This window comes from Carassius carassius, chromosome 26 (assembly GCF_963082965.1).
Source record: "Carassius carassius chromosome 26, fCarCar2.1, whole genome shotgun sequence".
In the NCBI taxonomy this organism is placed as follows: Eukaryota; Metazoa; Chordata; class Actinopteri; order Cypriniformes; family Cyprinidae; genus Carassius; species Carassius carassius.
Genome location: NC_081780.1, coordinates 30,489,533 through 30,509,116, shown reverse-complemented (window position 1 = coordinate 30,509,116; position 19,584 = coordinate 30,489,533). Strand labels below are relative to the sequence as shown.

Here is a 19,584-nt window from a genome sequence, read left to right as displayed (position 1 = left end):
ACTTTCTCCTTAGTTGAACAAACACACAGAAGTCAAAGTATTTAATGTGATTTGTCTTTATTCAGAGTGAATCTGCCTGTTAGGGGTGAAAACACACAAATAAATTTTGTGGAAAGTGATCAAAAAGGTAATGTTTTTTTTTCTTTTCCTTTTTTAAAAATGGTAGTTCTACTTGCATTTTTCTGTAGCTGTTGAATTTCCAGCTCCAACTTCCTCATCTTCAGTTTTTTATACTGGATGTCAATATCAATCGCTTCCATTTGTTTAAGGAGGTAGCGTTTATACACTCCTTTTATGTTTTCTGGGTTCTGTAGCAACATAGATTTAAGTTATTTCATTGAATACTCTTGTCACATTGTTTTCATTTCTTAATACTCACTTTGTCACATGTGGTCCCAGACTGAGATGGCTCTAGAACAGTGTCAGCATCCTGAAAACATATTATGATCATTTTATCACACAAGTACACTTTTTAATATTCAATACAGTATCACATGGAACCTGTGACTACCTCAGGCCTCCTTGAACATGCAGACACAGTCTCCTCATCCTCCTCAACTGATGGGCCTTCTCCCTGTGACCACTGATTAAACTCAGTTAAACTCATTAGCTTACATGACTGATTTAAAAGGTCTCATACTCACAGGCAACATGATGTCTGGTGATCCATAAAGCATACAGAATCTTGATAGAATTTTTTTTTTTTTTACCAAAATGCACCACTACAGTAGCACAAGTACCTCTACGTGACATTACTGCTATGGTGTACTTAGGCTTACAATGCCTAAGGAAGGAGGAAATCAGTTAGTCAGGAAGGAATAATCATAATAAAACACACACACCTTTTATATACTCACTCCTTATACTATGTGATATCATTTTAGATGATGTCCCCCCTCTATTCCCTCAAGGACGGGCCTCCCTTTATTAATTTCCAAAGCCAGCTCCTCTGCAGGAGTGAAGCTGGCTGGTGGTGGCCCACCCCCAGTGCCAGCAACCTCAGTCTTCTTTTTGGTCGCTGCAATTAAAAAAAAATACATTAAAAAAACCTGAATAGTTGTAACTTCAAGCTGGCATTGATTACATATATACATACCATTGGATTTACTTACCATTCTTAACTATATTTTTATATTTTATTTTCACCTGCTGCCAGGTTCTTTTTCCTTCACTTAAGTTGCTGCTGCGTGAAAGCAATTAACGTTACGGTTATTCACACACAAACTTTGCAATGTATTGTGACACACATTCAATGTTGATAAAGTATTTTAAATAGCTTACACCGCTACTTACGCATTGAGACGATCAGCAATTTCCTGCCAACCTTTCTCTCTTGCTTTATTTATTGCCGCTGTATTGTCTTTTTTGGTGATGACATCTTTAAATTCTTCATAGGTTTCCAAAAGCAAACGCTGTTCCGTTGCCGTGAACATCGCTGCTCTATCTTTTCCTTTTGTTGCCATGGTAGCCCACAGTAAATCGATTGACCCATTCTCGACTTTTCAGGACTTTTAAACAATGGCGTGCACGCGCAATTATCTAGACTATTTAAACCTGACTCAAATTAGTAAGATCACATGATCCTCAACTTACTGTTATGGAACCAATTTAAGCGCGGATGTTTAGCTCAGCTCATTCAAGTCAGGTGTTGGACTTTAATCCCCGCTTTTCTAAGCGGCTTTTATGGAACAGCCCCCAGGACACACAGTCCCAGCGTCAGAGCCGACGCAACGCCAGATGGAGTACAGCACAAAGGGTCCAAGCGTCGGCACTGACACAATGTCGGAGCTGAGAGTCTCTTGTAGGGCACTGAGTATTCAGGGCAGGAACTAGGGAACAGAAGATTGCTGAAACAGGAGGCTGAGAGCAAGCAGCAGAGAAGGTGAACAGAAATCACTAGACTGAACTTGGAGCCTAAGGAAACACAGCAAGACACGACAAGACTAACAATAGGTCACAAAGTGTAGCTCATTACACCACAACGGTCGGACACCAGACTGCACACGAGGGGAGCTTAAAAAGAGGGAGAGTTAATGAATAAACAAGTCACAGGTGTGACAGCAGTTGAGGTAAAAATTAGGATAATGATGGGGAGGGAGTGGCAAAGACAACGAGCACATGGTGAACTGTCAAACACAACAAAAACCTGCTGATCAGACCGAAGTCATGACAGTACCTCCCCCCCCAGGAGCGCCACCTGGCGCACCAAGGAGGGGCTCACCTCGTCGCCGATGGAAGTCCCAGCTCGGAATCCAACTCCTCTCCTCCGGACCATAACCCTCCCACTCCACCAGAAACTGGAAACCCCAACCACGGCGTCTAACATCCAGGATCTTTCTCACAGTATACACTGGAGTGCCATCCACTATACGAGGGGGAGGGGGGGGGGGGTCGGGGAAGAGACAACAGCATTTAGAGGTGAATGAAACACAGGCTTAACCCTGGACACATGTAAGACCGGGTGAACCCGACCAAGTGTGTAAGGAAGCTTGAGCCGCACTGCCACTGGACTTAGAACCTTGGTGATATGGTATGGCCCAATGAACCTGGGTGCCAGCTTACGAGAAGGCACCTGGAGAGGCAGGTCCTTGGTGGAAAGCCATACTTTCTGACCACATACATACAGAGGAGCAGGAGACCAGTGGCGATCAGCCGCTGCTTTGGTCCGTCTGGAAGCCCGGGCCAAGACCTCCTTAACCCTCCTCCAGGTGCAGCGACACCGACGGACGAAGGCCAAGGCAGACGGGAACGCAGCTTTGGGTTCCTGAGCAGGGAAGAGAGGTGGTTGATAACCCATGGAACATTGAAAGGGAGACATACCTGTGAACGCTACAGGAAGGGAATTGTGGGAATATTCAACCCACGGTAGCTGCTGACTCCAGGTGCTCGGACTATGTGATGCCAGACAGCGGAGAGCTCTCTCGAGATCCTGGTTGGCTTGCTCGGACTGCCCATTGGTCTGAGGGTGAAAACCTGAGGACAGACTCGTTGACGCCCCGATCTGTCTACAGAACTCTTTCCAAAACAGGGAGACAAATGGGCAATGGAATGAAGTGGGCCGCCTTTGAGAAGCGATCCACCACCATCAAAATCACGGTGTTGCCTCTTGATGGGGGAAGGCCAGAAACAAAATCAAGGGCCAAGTGTGACCAAGGACAAGAGGGAATGGGCAAGGGCTGTAACAGACCAACAGGAGACTGGTTAGAGGTCTTATTCTGAGCACACACCGAGCAAGCCAACACAAACTGCCTGACATCGTGGACCATGGATGGCCACCAGAATCGCTGACGGATGGCGGCCAGCGATCTCCGAACCACTGGATGACAGGCTACTCTGGACTCGTGACCCCACCGGAGAACCTCAGGACGCAGCTGTAAGGTCCAGGCACTCGGCCCAAGGAAGTTATCCGGTGCTGGATGAAGGTTTCCTGCGTGTTCGGTCTTTCAGCGCTTAGAGTTATTCATTTTAGGTTAAACTCAAATCTGACTCCATTTTATCATTTAATCTGACTCCATTTTAATATGACCTCGAATTTAGGTTGGAATGCAAATTGGTGGTACGTCTGTTTCTAATTAGTAGGCCTATTCTTCTGACATGTGATTATTCTGGTTAAACTCTATAGTTTATATTAACTTGTTCATTCGGGTGCTCATGTCGCTAACAAGGATTCAACGTAATCTACTAGAGTCAATAATTTCAGAGTAAAACAGAATAAAATCAAATGTAATAATTTATTATCAGTCAGGTAAATATGTATTCTGCCAATTACATATCCAATTGAAACACATCAAATCATATCAATACAAAACATCAAATTCTCAAAGATGAATCTAAAAGTAAAATATGCATACCTGACCATAGAAAATACATAGTATGAAGTGAAGAGACACACAACACACTACGGGCTTTCTGGCTACAGAAATCGTCCCTGATCCTTTTGCTGCAATCCATTAAATACCTCAGACCAAGACAAACATCCCCCGAGATGAAGACAGAAATTAACAATTGGAATTTGATTAGGTCAGGTCCCAGACCAGGGTAGTTTACACCTCAATGGGAACAGAAGGTAATTTACATGGAAGACCCTGGAAAAGGGCACTCCCATTACAGTAATCAAAATATCTCTTGACTCTGCAGATCTGTATTATCTTCTAATCTACTTTTGTAAGATTGAGACCATTGTACCAGTTGCACTGAGTTCCCGGACCAATCCACATGAGGGTTGTGCTGCACCAACAATGGGTGCCCCAGGACAACTGGATCACCCGGGGAGTCGAGGATGTACAGCTCAATTACCTCACGGTGATTGCCAGAGACCACCAGACTTACTGAAGGAGTGGAGTGGGTGATGGAGGAGAGGAGAAGGCCATTGAGGGAACGGACAGAGATGGGAGAAGGGAGAGGAAGGGCAGGGTTACCCCACTGCGCTGCAACATACACATCCAAGAAATTGCCCTCGGCTCCTGAGTCAACCAGAGCTGAACAAGAGTAAATGGTGTCCTTGTATTGAACTGAGACAGGGAGTAGGGTACGAGACTTGGGGGACTCGAGAAATGGACAAGCGCCCATCAGGATCCCCCGGCTTACTGATGGGCCCCGGCTTTTAAAGGACACTGGATGGCTCTGTGCCCAGGCTTCCCACAATATGAGCACAGACCTCGAGCCAGTCGATCCTGTTTCTCCTTGTCTGTGAGATGGAGGCGTCCCACCTGCATGGGATCCGGGTCGGCTACAGGAGGTAAGGCGATGAGGGCAGAATTGGAAGCTCCCTCGCCTAACGTCCATGTTGCGCAGAATGGGGCACGAGCATCCCACACTGAATAAACAAGTGAATAATGAATAAACAATGAATAAACAAGTCACAGGTGTGACAGCAGCTGAGGTAGAAATTAGGATAATGATAGGGAGGGAGTGGCAAAGACAACGAGCACATGGTGAACTGTCAAACACAACAAAAACCTGCTGATCAGACCGAAGTCATGACAGGGACACCATACCCATCAGAATGGGATACATTCAGTTAATGCGCATACGCACCAGTGAAACTGGTGGAATTGCGCATGCGTTAAATTTAAACATCATTTCAGCATTCCTAAGATTACAAATTACCTAATTGCATGCCTTGTACAATCACAAGAAATGTTGACAGATGTTTTCAATGTATTATTTTTAGCAAGTGGAGTTGTGTAATGTTGTGTTAAAACGTTAAACTTGGTGTTAACTCGAGGTTCTAGCGTTTGGCGCCATCTGACCGAGATTAAACAGAACGACTAATGTTTTGCTTTCAAATGATTAATGCTTATTTTTCTGCTTACTGTAGTTTAACCATGGAAAATAAGTGGGAGGAATTTTTCAATTACCTTTTAAAGGGTTCATACCCTGCAGAGCTAAATAAAGGGCAAAAGCAAAGCCTAAGGAAATACTCCTCGAAATTCAGAATTCACAGTCAGTATTTTCTAATACTGACAGAAATATGCACGTGTTCATATTTTGTATTATTTATTATTGGTAATGTCAATATTCCTTAAAGATGGAATATTATGGAAACTACTCTTTGGAGGTCACAGAAGAGTCATAAAGACAAAAGAGGAGGCTATGAATTTATTTAAAGAATTTCATGCCTCACCTATTGGAGGACATACAGGAACCTTAAAAACACGAGCTGCCATGTGTTCACGGTTCTACTGGTTTGGCATGACAGTGGACATTGACAAATGGGTACTTAGTTTATCTGTTCATCCATAAGACAAAATAAGGATTTTTATATGTCTATATCTACATATTAATAGCTATGTGAAACTTACTGTTTGTAATTTGAGCTTTGTTTTTTCAAGATATCTGAATGTGACTAATGTCAACGGGTGGGACCACCACTGAATGCAGTTAAAACTCTGGACTGCATCAAGGTCACCATCTTTTGTAATCGACTAGATTTTAACAATTCTAAGCATTAGAAATTTTGTTTAATCTATTATGCATTCAAATCACTAATAGGTATCTGCTGTTTGGGAGCTCATTTGCATTGATCTTACTGGTCCACTCCAAAAAACATCTACTGGGTATCAGTATATATTGACTGTCACTGACTATTTTTCCAAGTGGGTGGAGGCCTTTCCTCTAAAGACAAAGTCTGCATTGGAAGTAGCCAAAAACCTTTGTACAGTCATTTATAGATATGGCTGCCCTAAGCGCATACTGTCAGAGCAAGGACGGAGTTTGTCAATCAAGTAAGCTTCAGTTTATGCATTTTGTTCGGATGATGTCATTTGTGATTTGGTGCTCAACAAATAAGGATTTATTGATTGAAATATTTGACAGAAGTACTAAAAACCAAATAAAAATAACGTTCTGAATTTTTTTATTTTTACATTTTAGATCAACAGCACACTTTGTGAGCTGCTCTCTATTGAGAGGAGTGTTACGGCTGCTTACCATCCCCAAACAAATGGGCTTGATGAGAAAATCAATTATAACATCAAATGGTAAGAATTCATTATTCTTGCATTTGTTTTCAGGGTTTTGTTTATTTGGTAGCTCTTCTGATCATTATTACCAGACTGTATTGAAAGTTGGTAGTTTCTGTCTTGAAATACATTCACTTAGAAACTTGAAATACATACTTTAGTGTAGAATTTTCTAGGACACTTAAAAAGCTTGTTAATGATCAGCTGGATGACTGGGACCATTACCTAGAAGCAAATCTTTTTTCGCTGAGATCCAAAATACACACCTCAACAAAATTCTCACCATTTTTCTTGAAAATGGCTTTCTGTTAGGGCTAAGCATCAAGTGACCAAACATGTTAAAATGGTAAGTGGTAAATGGACTGCATTTATATAGCGCTTTCAACAGACCACATGGCCATCCAAAGCGCTTTACAACTTGCCTCACATTCACCCATTCACACACACATTCACACACCGACTGCGGTGTCTGCCATTCAAGGCGCCATCCAGCTCGTCGGGAGCAGCTGGGGTTAGGTGTCTTGCTCAAGGACACCTCGACACTTGGTCAGGTGGAGCCGGGGATCAAACCACCAACCTTCCGGTTTGTAGACAACCTACATGAACCACTGAGCCAATGCCGCCCCCCATTAAAAGATAGGCACTTTATGTTCGAAAATCGATTGCACATTCGATCGGACCAACCAACACAAGTTTTGAAAAAGAAAATAGGGAATCGATTTTATCTGTCTTTTCTCGGAGCGTACATCTACAACGAACGCGCGTCACACAGCAACTGCAGGCTCTAACAAACACACATAACAGCAAATTAAACTTCTGCATAATGTTTCTCTTTTTACTACAAAAGTTTGAATTCTGCTGGTATTATTTCAGACAGTCTCATGCATACAGATACAGATTTTGTCTACAATCGCCTACGTAGGCAAAATTTGTTTGACATTTCTAATCGTAAACACAGCCATGTTGAAGACTGTAGTAATGTTTTTTAGTGATGCACCGAAATTAAAATTCTGCGCCGAAACTGAAAATTTAGGATGCACTTGGCCAAAAACCGAAACTGAAGCCGAAAATGGCTTCTTTTAAAAACGTATATATATATTGCTTGGATTTAATGGATCTGAATTGAAAAATCACAATATAATAATCAAACTTTTATTAACAGTTACATAACAAAACATAAAATATTTTTTACAATAAATATAGATAATAATTATTCTTCAAGTTTTATGTTCCATCAAATAAAATAGTTTTTTAAAAATTGTGCAAAAAAATCCACAATTTTGGAGATTTTTGCAGAACAAATGTTACATATTGCAACTTTGGTGTCCTCTCGTATAGGGCTGTCACTTTTGTGAAAAAAAATCCTGTTCGATTTTTGAGACATAGGCAAAGTGTTTATTGAATCGTTAGTAAATTGCCTATATTTGGCGTCGATCCGTTTTCAACGCCAAATATAGGCAAATCCACCGACAACTAAACAGGCATTAGAGCGAACGTAAAGAGGGCGCTTGAGACGCGCACAAGTCAGCAATGTGGACTGCCATTACATCAATGAAAAACATTACTGAAGGCTACATTGATATTATGCACTAATAGACTCTGTGTGTGTGTCAGAACCTGCAGTTGCTGTGTGACGCGCGTTCGCTGCGAGCGTATAGTGACGAGCTGGACGCGCTCCGAGAGGAGGCCGTTAAAATCGATTCCCTGTTTTCGTTTTCGAAACTTGTGTTGGTTGGTCCGATCGATTGTGCAGCTTTTGTGACAAGCTTTTTTTGATTGTGACAGCCCTTTGACATGCTTAATCTTTGATAGGCAGACGCGTGATAACAGCTCGACCGTGAGTGAAACCTAAGCGCTTTCTCACGGATGGGAGGGGCGGGTGACATTCATTTTCGGTTTACGTTTTCGGCTGTTTTTTTATTTCGGCCCGAAACCGATAATGCCATTTCGGCCGAAAATTTTCGGCGGCCGAAATTTCGGTGCACCCCTAATGTTTTTCATTTATGTTATGGTAGTCCACTCTGCTTATTGTTTTTCAAGAATGTTGCACTCCTGTTTGTCATTGTGCACAACAGTGCACGCCAATAAATCATCAGGAATATTGCTGACTTGTGCACGTCTCAAGCGCAGTCTTTTACGTCATCCTAATGCCTGTTAGTTGGCCGTGGATTTGCCCATATTTAGTGTTTAAAATGGAAACATCTTTAGACATGGAAAATCGATTTTACAATCGATTCAATGAACACTTATGTCTCAAAAATCTAACAGAACTTTTTCACAAAAGAGACAGCCCTATAAACCAGTAAGATTTGAGGTTGCATAGCATATTACCCCAAAAGGTGCCACTGCTCCTCTTTACCTTGCTCAGGTTTTCTGAATACCCCAACCACAGTCTTTTCCTTTAACTCCCAAATCCCTCATATATCCATTAGATGCAGTAGAAATATATTAATACAAATATATTGCCCATGAAGCTCAGCTTTATTGGAAACATGTTTAATATTTTAATGTAGATTAATTTAGTGTAAAAGTCTATTCTATGAAATGTACAAGTCATTATCTATTTTGTTAATAATAATAATATTCCCTGAAGACTGCAGTGAATTTCTCAGGGACAGTCAGAGAATGCAAGAGAGCACAAGAGAAAAGGTTGAGGAGAATATTGCACAGTCACAAAAAAATGACACAGAGGCACTTGCAAAAAGAGTTCAGAAAAAGTACAGAAATGTGGAGCTTAAAGTGGGAGATGAAGTACTCTTACTGAACATGAGAAAGAGAAGCAGGAAAGGAGGGAGAATGGAAGCAGACTACACTGCAACCTACACAATTAAGGAGATTTCAGGAAAGACAGCAACTTTACAAATGCCACAGAGTGTCTGTCTTTAAACAAAATATAACATCAGTCACCTGAAACCTTTTTAAAAAAAGTAGTGCCAGGTCTAAGGTCCCAGCTCAAGCCAGCTCAAGCCAGCTCTCAGGTCCCAGCTCAAGCCAGTTCTCAGGTCCCAGCTCAAGCCACCTCTCATGTCCCAGCTCAAGCCAGGTCTAAGGTCCCAGCTCAAGCCAGGTCTAAGGTCCCACGTTCTAATTAAGGAAAGGAAGCAGTAGCAAGTAAATGATGTTTATTTAGAGAAGTATTGCCAGGCTGGGTTGATGGTGAGTGATTCAGGGACCTCGATGGCAGCACAGACTGGTGAGGAGGTGATTGAGTGCGCAAGTGGGTGATGGTGAGGGATCCGTAGGATGACTGGTAAATCCAATAGTGACCGAACAGGAACAAGACAGAAATGAAGCTGAGCAGATGGAACACAGACAAGAATCATGGAGGACCTCAAACAACGATCTGACAAACAAGAGACGAAAGACAGGGCATTAAGTTGGCTGGTGGAATGAGCTGCAGCTGCCACTGATCAGATGACCAGCGGTAACACCCATATGAAACAATTAACATGACGTAACATGAGAAGAGCAGGAAACGGTGCATTCATGAACCGTGATAGTACCCCTCCTCCTAAAGACGCCTCCTGGCATCCCCAGCACTGCATTATGAAATTAGCCAAGGTTATAAATGAAATTTCACTCGTTATCTGTGTTTTTATTCTGTTGTTAGAAATACTGGATTTTAACAGACCAATACTGTTACAGCTACCTGTGCATTGGTTGGACGCTGTACTTGGGTCCTCTGTCTTTCATCGTGGCCATTTCAGAGTTGTTCAAAAGGTAAATATGGTTTTATTACAGACTGTGTAACCTTATACAGATGCATGTTGGAACTTTGGATTTTAAGTGCTTTTATTTTTTAGATGAAGTCACCCACAGCCTCAAATTGGATTTGTCCTGTAAACGTTGGAGGTCACTGGATTTTAGTGGTACTTTTTTCTTTATTCTGTATTTACCACAAACTTTATTGGTAGTTTTTGATGTCTATAAAATACAGGTACCTATACCTATACAGGTATTGTTTTAGAATTAACAATAGTTTTTTTTGTTTTGTTTTTTACAGATTGTCAAAATGGATGAAAAATCCCTCCTTGTGAAAGACCCCCTCGGTAAAGAAAATATGTACCGGAGAAAAATTCTTCGTGATGTAAAACAAGCCTTTCTTACTGTGTTTGTAGACATGTATTTGAATATGTTTCTGAACTAATGACTTGTATAATAACAGAAATTTTTGGAAGACAAGAAATGTCAGTGAAGGCCCGTGGACGATCCAAATCGCAAAACACAATCTGCAGCATGACGGCTCTAGTTAATTTTGAGGGAATTTTAATTTTAAGTTAATTTTGATGGTATGGATATTATTGATATACTGTATGTAATTGACCATTTGCAAAGACCCGCCCCCCTTAGTTACCATTGCTATGCCCGACATGCCACGCCTCTCTCATTCCCACACCTTGTTCTTCTAACGCACATTGAAAAATACATCGTGGAGCAGAAGGAGACTGACAGACAGGACAGACCAGGTTACTTTTCGGTTACTTTTGATATTAAAAATTTAAACAAAGGCTCACCTTTAAATTACCATTGCTTGTGTTGCACTATTTTCGTTTTTCATTTAAGATGGTGCAGAATATTTATGTGTTTCCTGCAACATATTGCAGTCTGATGCTGAGGAGGATTTCACAGAGATGGTAATAAGACAATAGGTTATATACTAACAAACTGGCAACTTTCACTATTCATCCTTTCAGCTTTTTGTTTTTATCTGATGTAAATCAATTCTGATACACCCGACAATTGCAGAGTCGTCTGAGTATTTCTGTCAGGTCTCTGACTTAAAGGCAGGGTAGGTAGGAATTGTCTAAAAAACTTTTCCTCAAATTGGTTTAAACTGTCTTTATATACCAATACATAATTCAAATGCAAGTACTTGGAAAAAGAGAGTATAAAATTGAGTGTCTGTAGTGACAAGCCAGCATTTAGTATTTTAAACGCACATTCTAACTTCTCACAAAAACTTCCCATGTACTTCACAACATGTATATGCACATGAATTTGTTCTTTACCTCGTCTTAATGTTAATGAATGCTGAACAGTGTTCTAAATGAGCGGCCATATGCGAGGTTAGACATTTGCATAAAAAACACCCAAACCATCTCCATGTAAGGACTTTCCACACTCATCTCCATGAAACCCCATTTGCCGCTTTCTACCGGCACACACCAGATCTTGAGCAATGCCAAGTGTGCAATCCTCAAAACCAGTTCAAACACAATAAAACACCTTTTATACAAACCTAGCTCTCATAAATCATATTCATTTAACTTGAGCTAAAGGCTAATACAGCTTTCTTTAAATAAGTATAATTTATATATAATTAGGATAAAATGTACTGTATATGTATGTGTGTGTATGTATAGCCATGTTAAATTGTCACGACCTCAGAAACCAAAATTGTCTTTATTTTTTCATATATTAGAGGTCATTGTACTATAAAAATATGTTTAGACATTGATAGTCATTGAACAATCAAAGAAGAAGAATAAACTAAATTCATAAATACCCTTTATTTGATTCAAGGAATAAACCTCCTATCATCTTTTCAATTATTGATTAGCAACAAGCACATTTTAGGTCTATTAGTTTTGCTTCAGTTGTATCCACTGTTACTGTCAGTACACACCCTCTACAGACCTATAAAACATGCTTCTAAAGCCCTTTTTACTGACCACTTCATTTAGTTACATTTGAAACATTTCTGTTTCATATACAAGTCTATCTCCTGCCAACAAATACAATAGCAACATTTTAAATCTTACCAATGTAACTCTTAAATTTAATTACTAAATTAGTGTTTCTCAAGTTTTTTTCTGCTGTGGCACAGTTTTGGTAAGAATACCACGGCTCACAACTAAGCACAAAAAAAAACAGACACAAAGGGAAAGTTTGATTAAACAATGCATGGTCGGAGTTGGTGTTTTGGCTTTATATATGATCAATCACTTGCACATAATATTTTCTGGAAATCATGCTTAAATAGATTTAACAATGTTTTTGATGAGTGAATGATGAGATCTGTGTTTGGTCAAATGACTAGCATCAATGGCTTTACAGTCGACTTCAAATGATCACATGCTTAATATTGTAAAACAGCAGTTTTATTTTGGAAACATACTGTTTTATACAGATGAAAATAATCCCAACCTTTAGCTTGGATGTATTTGCAGCATTTAAACACTTAAAAATAATATGGATATTTTTGGTCTGATCTCTGTTATAATGAGTCTGTAAGATCTGCTGAGTCTGAGTGCTTCTAGAGCTGCTGACATCTGTTCAGTGTTTTAATTGCTTGGTCTTCACCTGTAAGGACTGAAATCTGATCCAAACGACTGTTTCACTGCTTTAGTCAGACTTCATGACTGCAGCGCCACAGTTTGATCTCTATCAAGAATCTGCTGAAGATGCTTCTGGGTCTCTAACACCTGTAACTGGGTGTTTTGTAATTTCTGTTACTTCACTAATATCAAAAACATTTATACACACTTATGCAACATTAATATGTTAAGACAATGCAGACTATTAAACTATATCACAAATGCTCTGTAGTTGGTATTATGAATTAAAGTTTTACGTGTTTAAAACAACTCCAGTAGCAGCATTACAAGTAGAAATGAATGAAATGCCATTGGAGATTAGAAGAAATCAGATATCGTCAACGTATTGGGCAAATTTAAAAGGGCATAATGGAAGTCACCCGACTCAGAGGGTGTTACAACCTTGTCAAGAAAGGGAAAGACGACAGATTAAGAGCTTTGGTTGGATAATAAGCAATGCAGTCAATGGAATAGGGATAGGAGATATTACGGTAAGCCCAACTGTGCCATTATCTAATGTTCCACCTTGGTTATTAGGGGAGTTTGGGGTAGATTTGCATTTTTTAGAGTGGAAGAAAGAGAATAATATTGATAGGAGTCAGGTTAGTAGATACCTAGAGGAGAAGTATTCTATGTTTACTAAGATATATACAGATGCATCAAAAACAGAAGATGATAGAGTAGGAGCTGCGTTCATTATACCAGAAAAGAATGTTATGTTTAATAAGAGAGTAAATGATAAATTGTCAGTGTATACAGGAGAAATGCTGGCCATTCTCTTAGCTCTTGAGTGGGTTGAAAATAGTAGGTCAAGGGAAGTGTTAATAGGGTCAGAGTCAAGCAGTGCGTTAACCAGTATTAAGAACATGCATTCAGAAGCAAGACAGGATATTTTGTTGGAAATAGCCCAAGCTGTTTATAGAATTAATAGAGTAGGAGTGGTAATAAAATTCATCTGGATTCCAGCCCATATAGGAATAGAGGGAAATGAATTGGCTGATAAATATGCCAAAAATGCTACAAAAAAAACTGAGATAGATATGGTAATAAGGTATAGTAAGGCGGATGTTAAAAGCATAATTAAAGCAGAAATGAGAAAGAAGTGGCAAGAGGAGTGGAATATAGAAACAAAAGCGAGAATGTACTACAGTATCCAAAAGAGGGTAGGGGGTATGAGAGAAAATAATAGGAATAAAAAAGAAGAGGACATTATTTCGAGAATGAGATTTGGGCATACTGGATTAAATAGTACGCTTAAAATAATAGGGAAACATGAGACTGGGATGTGTGAGGTCTGTAATATTAACGAAACAGTAGAACATGTAATTATTAATTGTCATAGGTATAAGGAGGAAAGGATGAGGCTGAAAGACTGGTTTAGGAAAGAAAAAATTAGATTTGAAATGAAGGAAATATTACAAATGAATTCAGGGCATGTTGGGTATAGAGCGATATTTGTGTTTTTGAATAAAACAGGGCTGTGTAGAAGGATATGAGTTTAGTTGTCTTAGGAAGTTGTATTTAATAATAATAATAATAATAATGTATGAATATTAATAATGTTATTAGATATTTATGAAGTTATTTATTGGCTTATTTATGTATGTATTTATTTATTTATTTAAGGGTAGTAGTGACAGTGAGAAAAGGCTATTGTGATCCACACTCCATATCAGAAGGTGGCGGTAATGCACACTTAAAAGTTGTTTGCCAACCGCCATTAAAAGGAAGAAGAAGAAGAAGAAGAAGAAGAAGAAGAAGTTTTACGTGTGTGTGTGAATTTCTATAATCGTGTGGACAAGACTTTTATTTTGGTTTGCTGCCGTGACGTCACAAGGCTGCGACGCGCCCCTCGCATCTGTGATTCTGCTGACGAGAGTTTTGCGTTTTTAATCATCTGAAGTGTTTAAATATTACAACTAATTTGTTGTATAGGTACCGATTGTTTAATTTAACGACGTAATACTTTACATAACATTTAAAACACACGACTTTGTGTAAGTTAAGCGCTTCTGCATGAGTAACGGCAAAGTTGCGTCTCATTTCACTCTCTGTGTCCTGAATCACTTTACTGTGAAAGAGTGGACAACACACTTTCTGTATTATTTGTGTTCTTTAGTTTGAAACGCGGTTTGTTTGTCTTGTTTGAGGAGCTGATTTGAGATTTCGTTTCATTTGATCTGCCTATCTGTTAATTATTCTCTTCTTCTTCACGACAGAAACATGGCGTTTATTAAAGAGGAGACCGTTGATATCAGGATTGAAGAAGTTTTCTGTCTCAAACAAGAAGATTTCGAGAAACTCAGAGGTTGGTTTTCTTTCTCAAAGCGTCTGATTCTTATTAAAATGTCATCAAGAGATAGTTATGACAGGATTGACATGAAAGTTCTGTAGTGTATGATCCTCATCTGTGATGTAGCTGTGTCATCATGTAATAATAACACATCTGCATTGGTGTAAAATACCCATCAGCTGCTACTCTGGCTTGGCATCAAATAAAAGGCAGATGTATTTCGGTTCAGAACGCATGTGTACTGAATCAATCATTCAGTTTTTCCTGTAGATTCAGACAATGAATGCTGATGTGGTGAGACAGATGGCTGTATCAACGCCTCAGTTTTAACACCTCAACGGCAAACACAGACCAGACCGTCTCAATCGTTTGTGCCTGTAATGTTTTAGTTTGTGCTGCTTCAGTTTTTAAAACAATAGACACTTGAGTTATAGACGATGATTTCGCCCCAATATTGAAATACATTGGCCTACACTTTATTGGCTGAATAACTGGCACGAATAGTGACCACCTGTCAATGAACCAATTTTACCCTTTGTCCCGCCTCAACCAAATTGAGGATCCCACTTTTACATTTGACTCTGCCTAATAACGTCAATCAAACTGTTGACTGGTGCACGAAGCCTCCTCAACATTCAACAATCTCAAATTGGAGAGCGCGCGCTGCTCACTCAGGTTAAGCAGCCGTGGCCACGAAAAAGAGAAGATGCACTTTTAATAGCGAATAGACCACAACATACTCTTGGTTAAGACCTGTAGATGGCGAAGCAGAGAGAGCTTTTTGCATTTTATGCAAAAGCAGTTTTTCTGTGGGACATGGTGAAGAAATACGACGTGGGCGACATGGTGCAAGATGTGTGTACCACAGAAAAAAAGCACATCATCAAGAAACATGCAAATCAGTGCAAACGTTTTTCAATAAACCAAATGACCCACAGGCTGACAAAGTTTGGGCAGCAGAAGTGACGAGCATTTATCATGCCGTACATCACACACATTCATATCGCTCTACCGACTGCAGCAAGTTTGCCCCAGTCATTTTTCCAGATTCTGAAATAGCTAAGAAAAAAGCTGTAGAAACTTTGGGTGACATTTTGGGTCAGGTAGTGTCTTAATCTTTTAGTCGGATGGTTTAAAAAGAAATATAGGCAATATATTACAGAAAGCTTGAAATGTCTACTTTTAAACCAAAATATTCAAACCAAAATAAATAGGCTACTCTCTGATTATGTAATCCATATGCGAACAAAAAGACACATAAATGTAAGCTTTTTTTTGGCATAAATAAAGATTTAAACGAAAAGTAATCATTTGTTTTGTTACATTCAATTGTGAGTTCATATTAACGGTCACGTTACTCAAAGAAATGTTTGCAAAAAAATCGCTAATATTTGCTAACGTCATTTCATTACAGACTGCGTGATAGTGCCACAGCATATGTCTGATCAGGGCGATAACTGCCGAAGACATTGATGGGGGCTAATCCCCCCAATAATTAGAAATCTCTAAACCATTTTCTCAAATATTGCATATTCGAGAGAGAAAGAGAGAGAGAGAGAAAGAGAAATGGAAGTTGCGTGTATTCGCGTCGGTGCGATTATCTTTTTAGAGTGAGTTTACTTAAAAACAGCGATTGTATCCTCTCGTCGCTGGAAAATATAATGTAGCGATTAAGTATATAAACTATTTAATAAAAGTCGTGGGGCAGCGTTGACAGGTTTATTTTCTCCTGGATGTGTGAGCTGCATGTTTTCCGATATGTGTGTGTCAGTCAGTAAGCAGCGCATTAATACAGAACGATAATTAAAGGCTCTAATGCACACCTGTATATGTGTGTATTGTAAGAGCTAGACGACGAATGGTGGCGTGTGACGTCATGGTAGTGGTGTCCCAATCCTTAGGGGAATATTTTCTCCCCTACCCCTTGACACTCTGCTCCAAGGGACAAGGGGAAGGGGTAGGGGAAGGGGTATAAAATAGAATTGGGATTGGGCCTTAATTATTGCCCTGATGCTGGGAATGGGAATTTTCACTGCTCTAGCTCTTTCCTTAAAACCACTTCACCAATTTGTGAAGCTCAATTATCTTTGGCTGCACATCAGAAATATATTCTTTGGTTTTTCTCATTGTGATGGATGATTAAGGGAATTTGGGCTTTGTTTTCCCTCTTTATATTTCTGAGAAACAGGAAGCCATGGCTGGGTAATTTTATGTTTACAATCACGCTGGAGTGCTCAATTGTGAATATGAATGGGAACATATTTCAGAGATATTTTAAGCCCAATCCCAATTCTATTTTATACCCCTACAGAGTGTCAAGGGGTAGGGGAGAAAATATTCCCCTAAGGATTGGGACACCACTACCATGACGTCACACGCCACCATTCGTCGTCTAGCTCTTACAATACACACATATACAGGTGTGCATTAGAGCCTTTAATTATCGTTCTGTATTAATGCGCTGCTTACTGACACACACACATATCGGAAATCATGCAGCTCACACATCCAGGAGAAAATAAACCTGTCAACGCTGCCCCACGACTTTTATTAAATAGTTTATATACTTAATCGCTACATTATATTTTCCAGAAGTCTACGGCAGTTATCGCCCTGATCAGACATATGCTGTGGCACTATCATGCAGTATGTAATATGACATTAGCAAATATTAGCAATTTTTTGCAAACATTTCTTTGAGTAACATGACCATTAATATGAACTCACAATTGAATGTAACATAAAACAAATGATTACTTTTTTTGTTAAAATATTTATTTATGCCAGAAAAGCTTATGTTGCCTAGAAAAGCAGCCATGTTGCTGAGATAAATCATACCCATTTGTTTGAAGTGTGGTCCCGAAAAATCTTCGTTTGAAGGGATAACTGGCCCTTCCCCTTACCCCTACCCCTCCAACCAAAAGAGAAACGAGACACCCCACCCCTTCACGTGAACGCGCGAAACGGAGGGGTAGGGGAAAGGGGAAGGGCTAAGGGGTAGAATTGGGATTGGGCCTTACTCATAAGAATTTCTAGGGGTGCCAATAATTGTGTCCAACGAGTATTTGAGAAAAACCTTTATTTCATAAGGATATTTCCCCCCATTTTAAATTCTTATTATCCAAAGAAAGGATACATTTTTGTGAAGTTCTTAAATAAAAGATCAAAAGGATTAACAATGCAAATGAATTTTCACAGCTGTCTTTGATCATATTTGCCAAGAGTGCCAATATTTTTGTCCATGGCTGTATGTAAGGCCTTTGTAGCTTAAATGTTTGTTCTATTTGAACTAGGGCTGGGACAACGCGTCGAGGTCATCGATGACGTCGATGCAAAAATTACGTAGACGCAAAATATGCGCATCGATTCGTCGACCTGTTTTTATTTCTCTAAAAACGTTTGCAAAACGTTTACCTTATGTGCGCTGAATATACGCGATGGCTGGATCAACATTTTGTCCAACGTTATACAACCAACCCAGGGGTTTTTCTGCATTGATTTTTTTTTTTGGCGGCTGTCAAAGCCTTATTTGATCGGTGAGTGATGTAGAATAGAATGACCGCTGGGCCTGACAGGGCACGTACGAGAGAGAGCCCCGGCTGTGCGCGCGCACTCACAGTCTTCAAACAACACGAGCGCTTCTTGCTCTCTCTCTCCCTCGTGCATATTAATCAAAATCATTAAACACGATAGAAAATGGGCGAAACACCAAAGTTTCACGTGCGCTCGCGCACTCAGTCTTCAAACTACACGAGCGCTGTCTTGCTCTCTTTCTCTCTCTCTCACTCTCTCTCCCTCGTGCATATTAACCAAAATCATTAAACACGATAGAAAAAGGGCGGAACGCCAAAGTTTCACGTGGAGCATTCGGAGATTTTTTTTTGCTGGCTCCCATTGTTTTTTTTATTTGGAAAAGCACTGTCTGTATTAGCTTAAAGCCCTAAAGTTTACATTGGTTACTGTATTCTTTCAATTGCTCTAAACAAGTATTTTGGGTGACCTCTTTATTGAATGCTAGAAATCAAGTTGTTGTTATTTTCATCTGAAAGAAGAACTTTTTTATTAAATGCTAGGCCCTATGTGTTCAGTAAGCTTGTTTCAGTAAGCTATGTGTTTTCAAGTCTTCAAGGTTTTATTGAATGCTATCTCTATACAAGTGCAAAGCAATGCATTCTTAGTCAGTCTTTTACTTTGTAATTTTAAGAGCAATAAACATATATTGCAATGTTAAGGAATTCATGTTTTTTTTCATTCAGATATGTAAATCAACATGTATAAATTGTTAGTAGTCAATTAATGGGGAGATAATCGAAATCGAATCGGTCTGCAAAAAGTAATCGTTAGATTAATCGATGCATCGAAAAAATAATCGCTAGATTAATCGTTTAAAAAATAATCGTTTATCCCAGCCCTAATTTGAACGTAAGTGCCCTGTGAAGTGGATATCACATGATTCCGCCATGGTTCCAGTATGGAAAGTATTCAAACCCTCTTAAATGTTTCTCTGTTA

General features: G+C 39.6%; 1 protein-coding gene across 3 annotated transcripts in view; it reads left to right on the top strand.

The window, feature by feature from the left end:
• Positions 1-14,631: 14,631 nt before the first annotated feature.
• LOC132106016 (oocyte zinc finger protein XlCOF6-like) overlaps positions 14,632-19,584 on the top strand; it is a 103,833-nt gene continuing 98,880 nt past the window's right edge. For all 3 annotated transcript variants that reach the window (XM_059511602.1, XM_059511601.1, XM_059511600.1), the window contains exons 1-2: positions 14,632-14,778; positions 15,001-15,089. In XM_059511602.1, the coding sequence (XP_059367585.1) occupies positions 15,005-15,089 (85 nt within the window). In that variant the 5' untranslated portion in view covers positions 14,632-14,778; positions 15,001-15,004. The remainder of the gene's footprint in view (positions 14,779-15,000; positions 15,090-19,584) is intronic.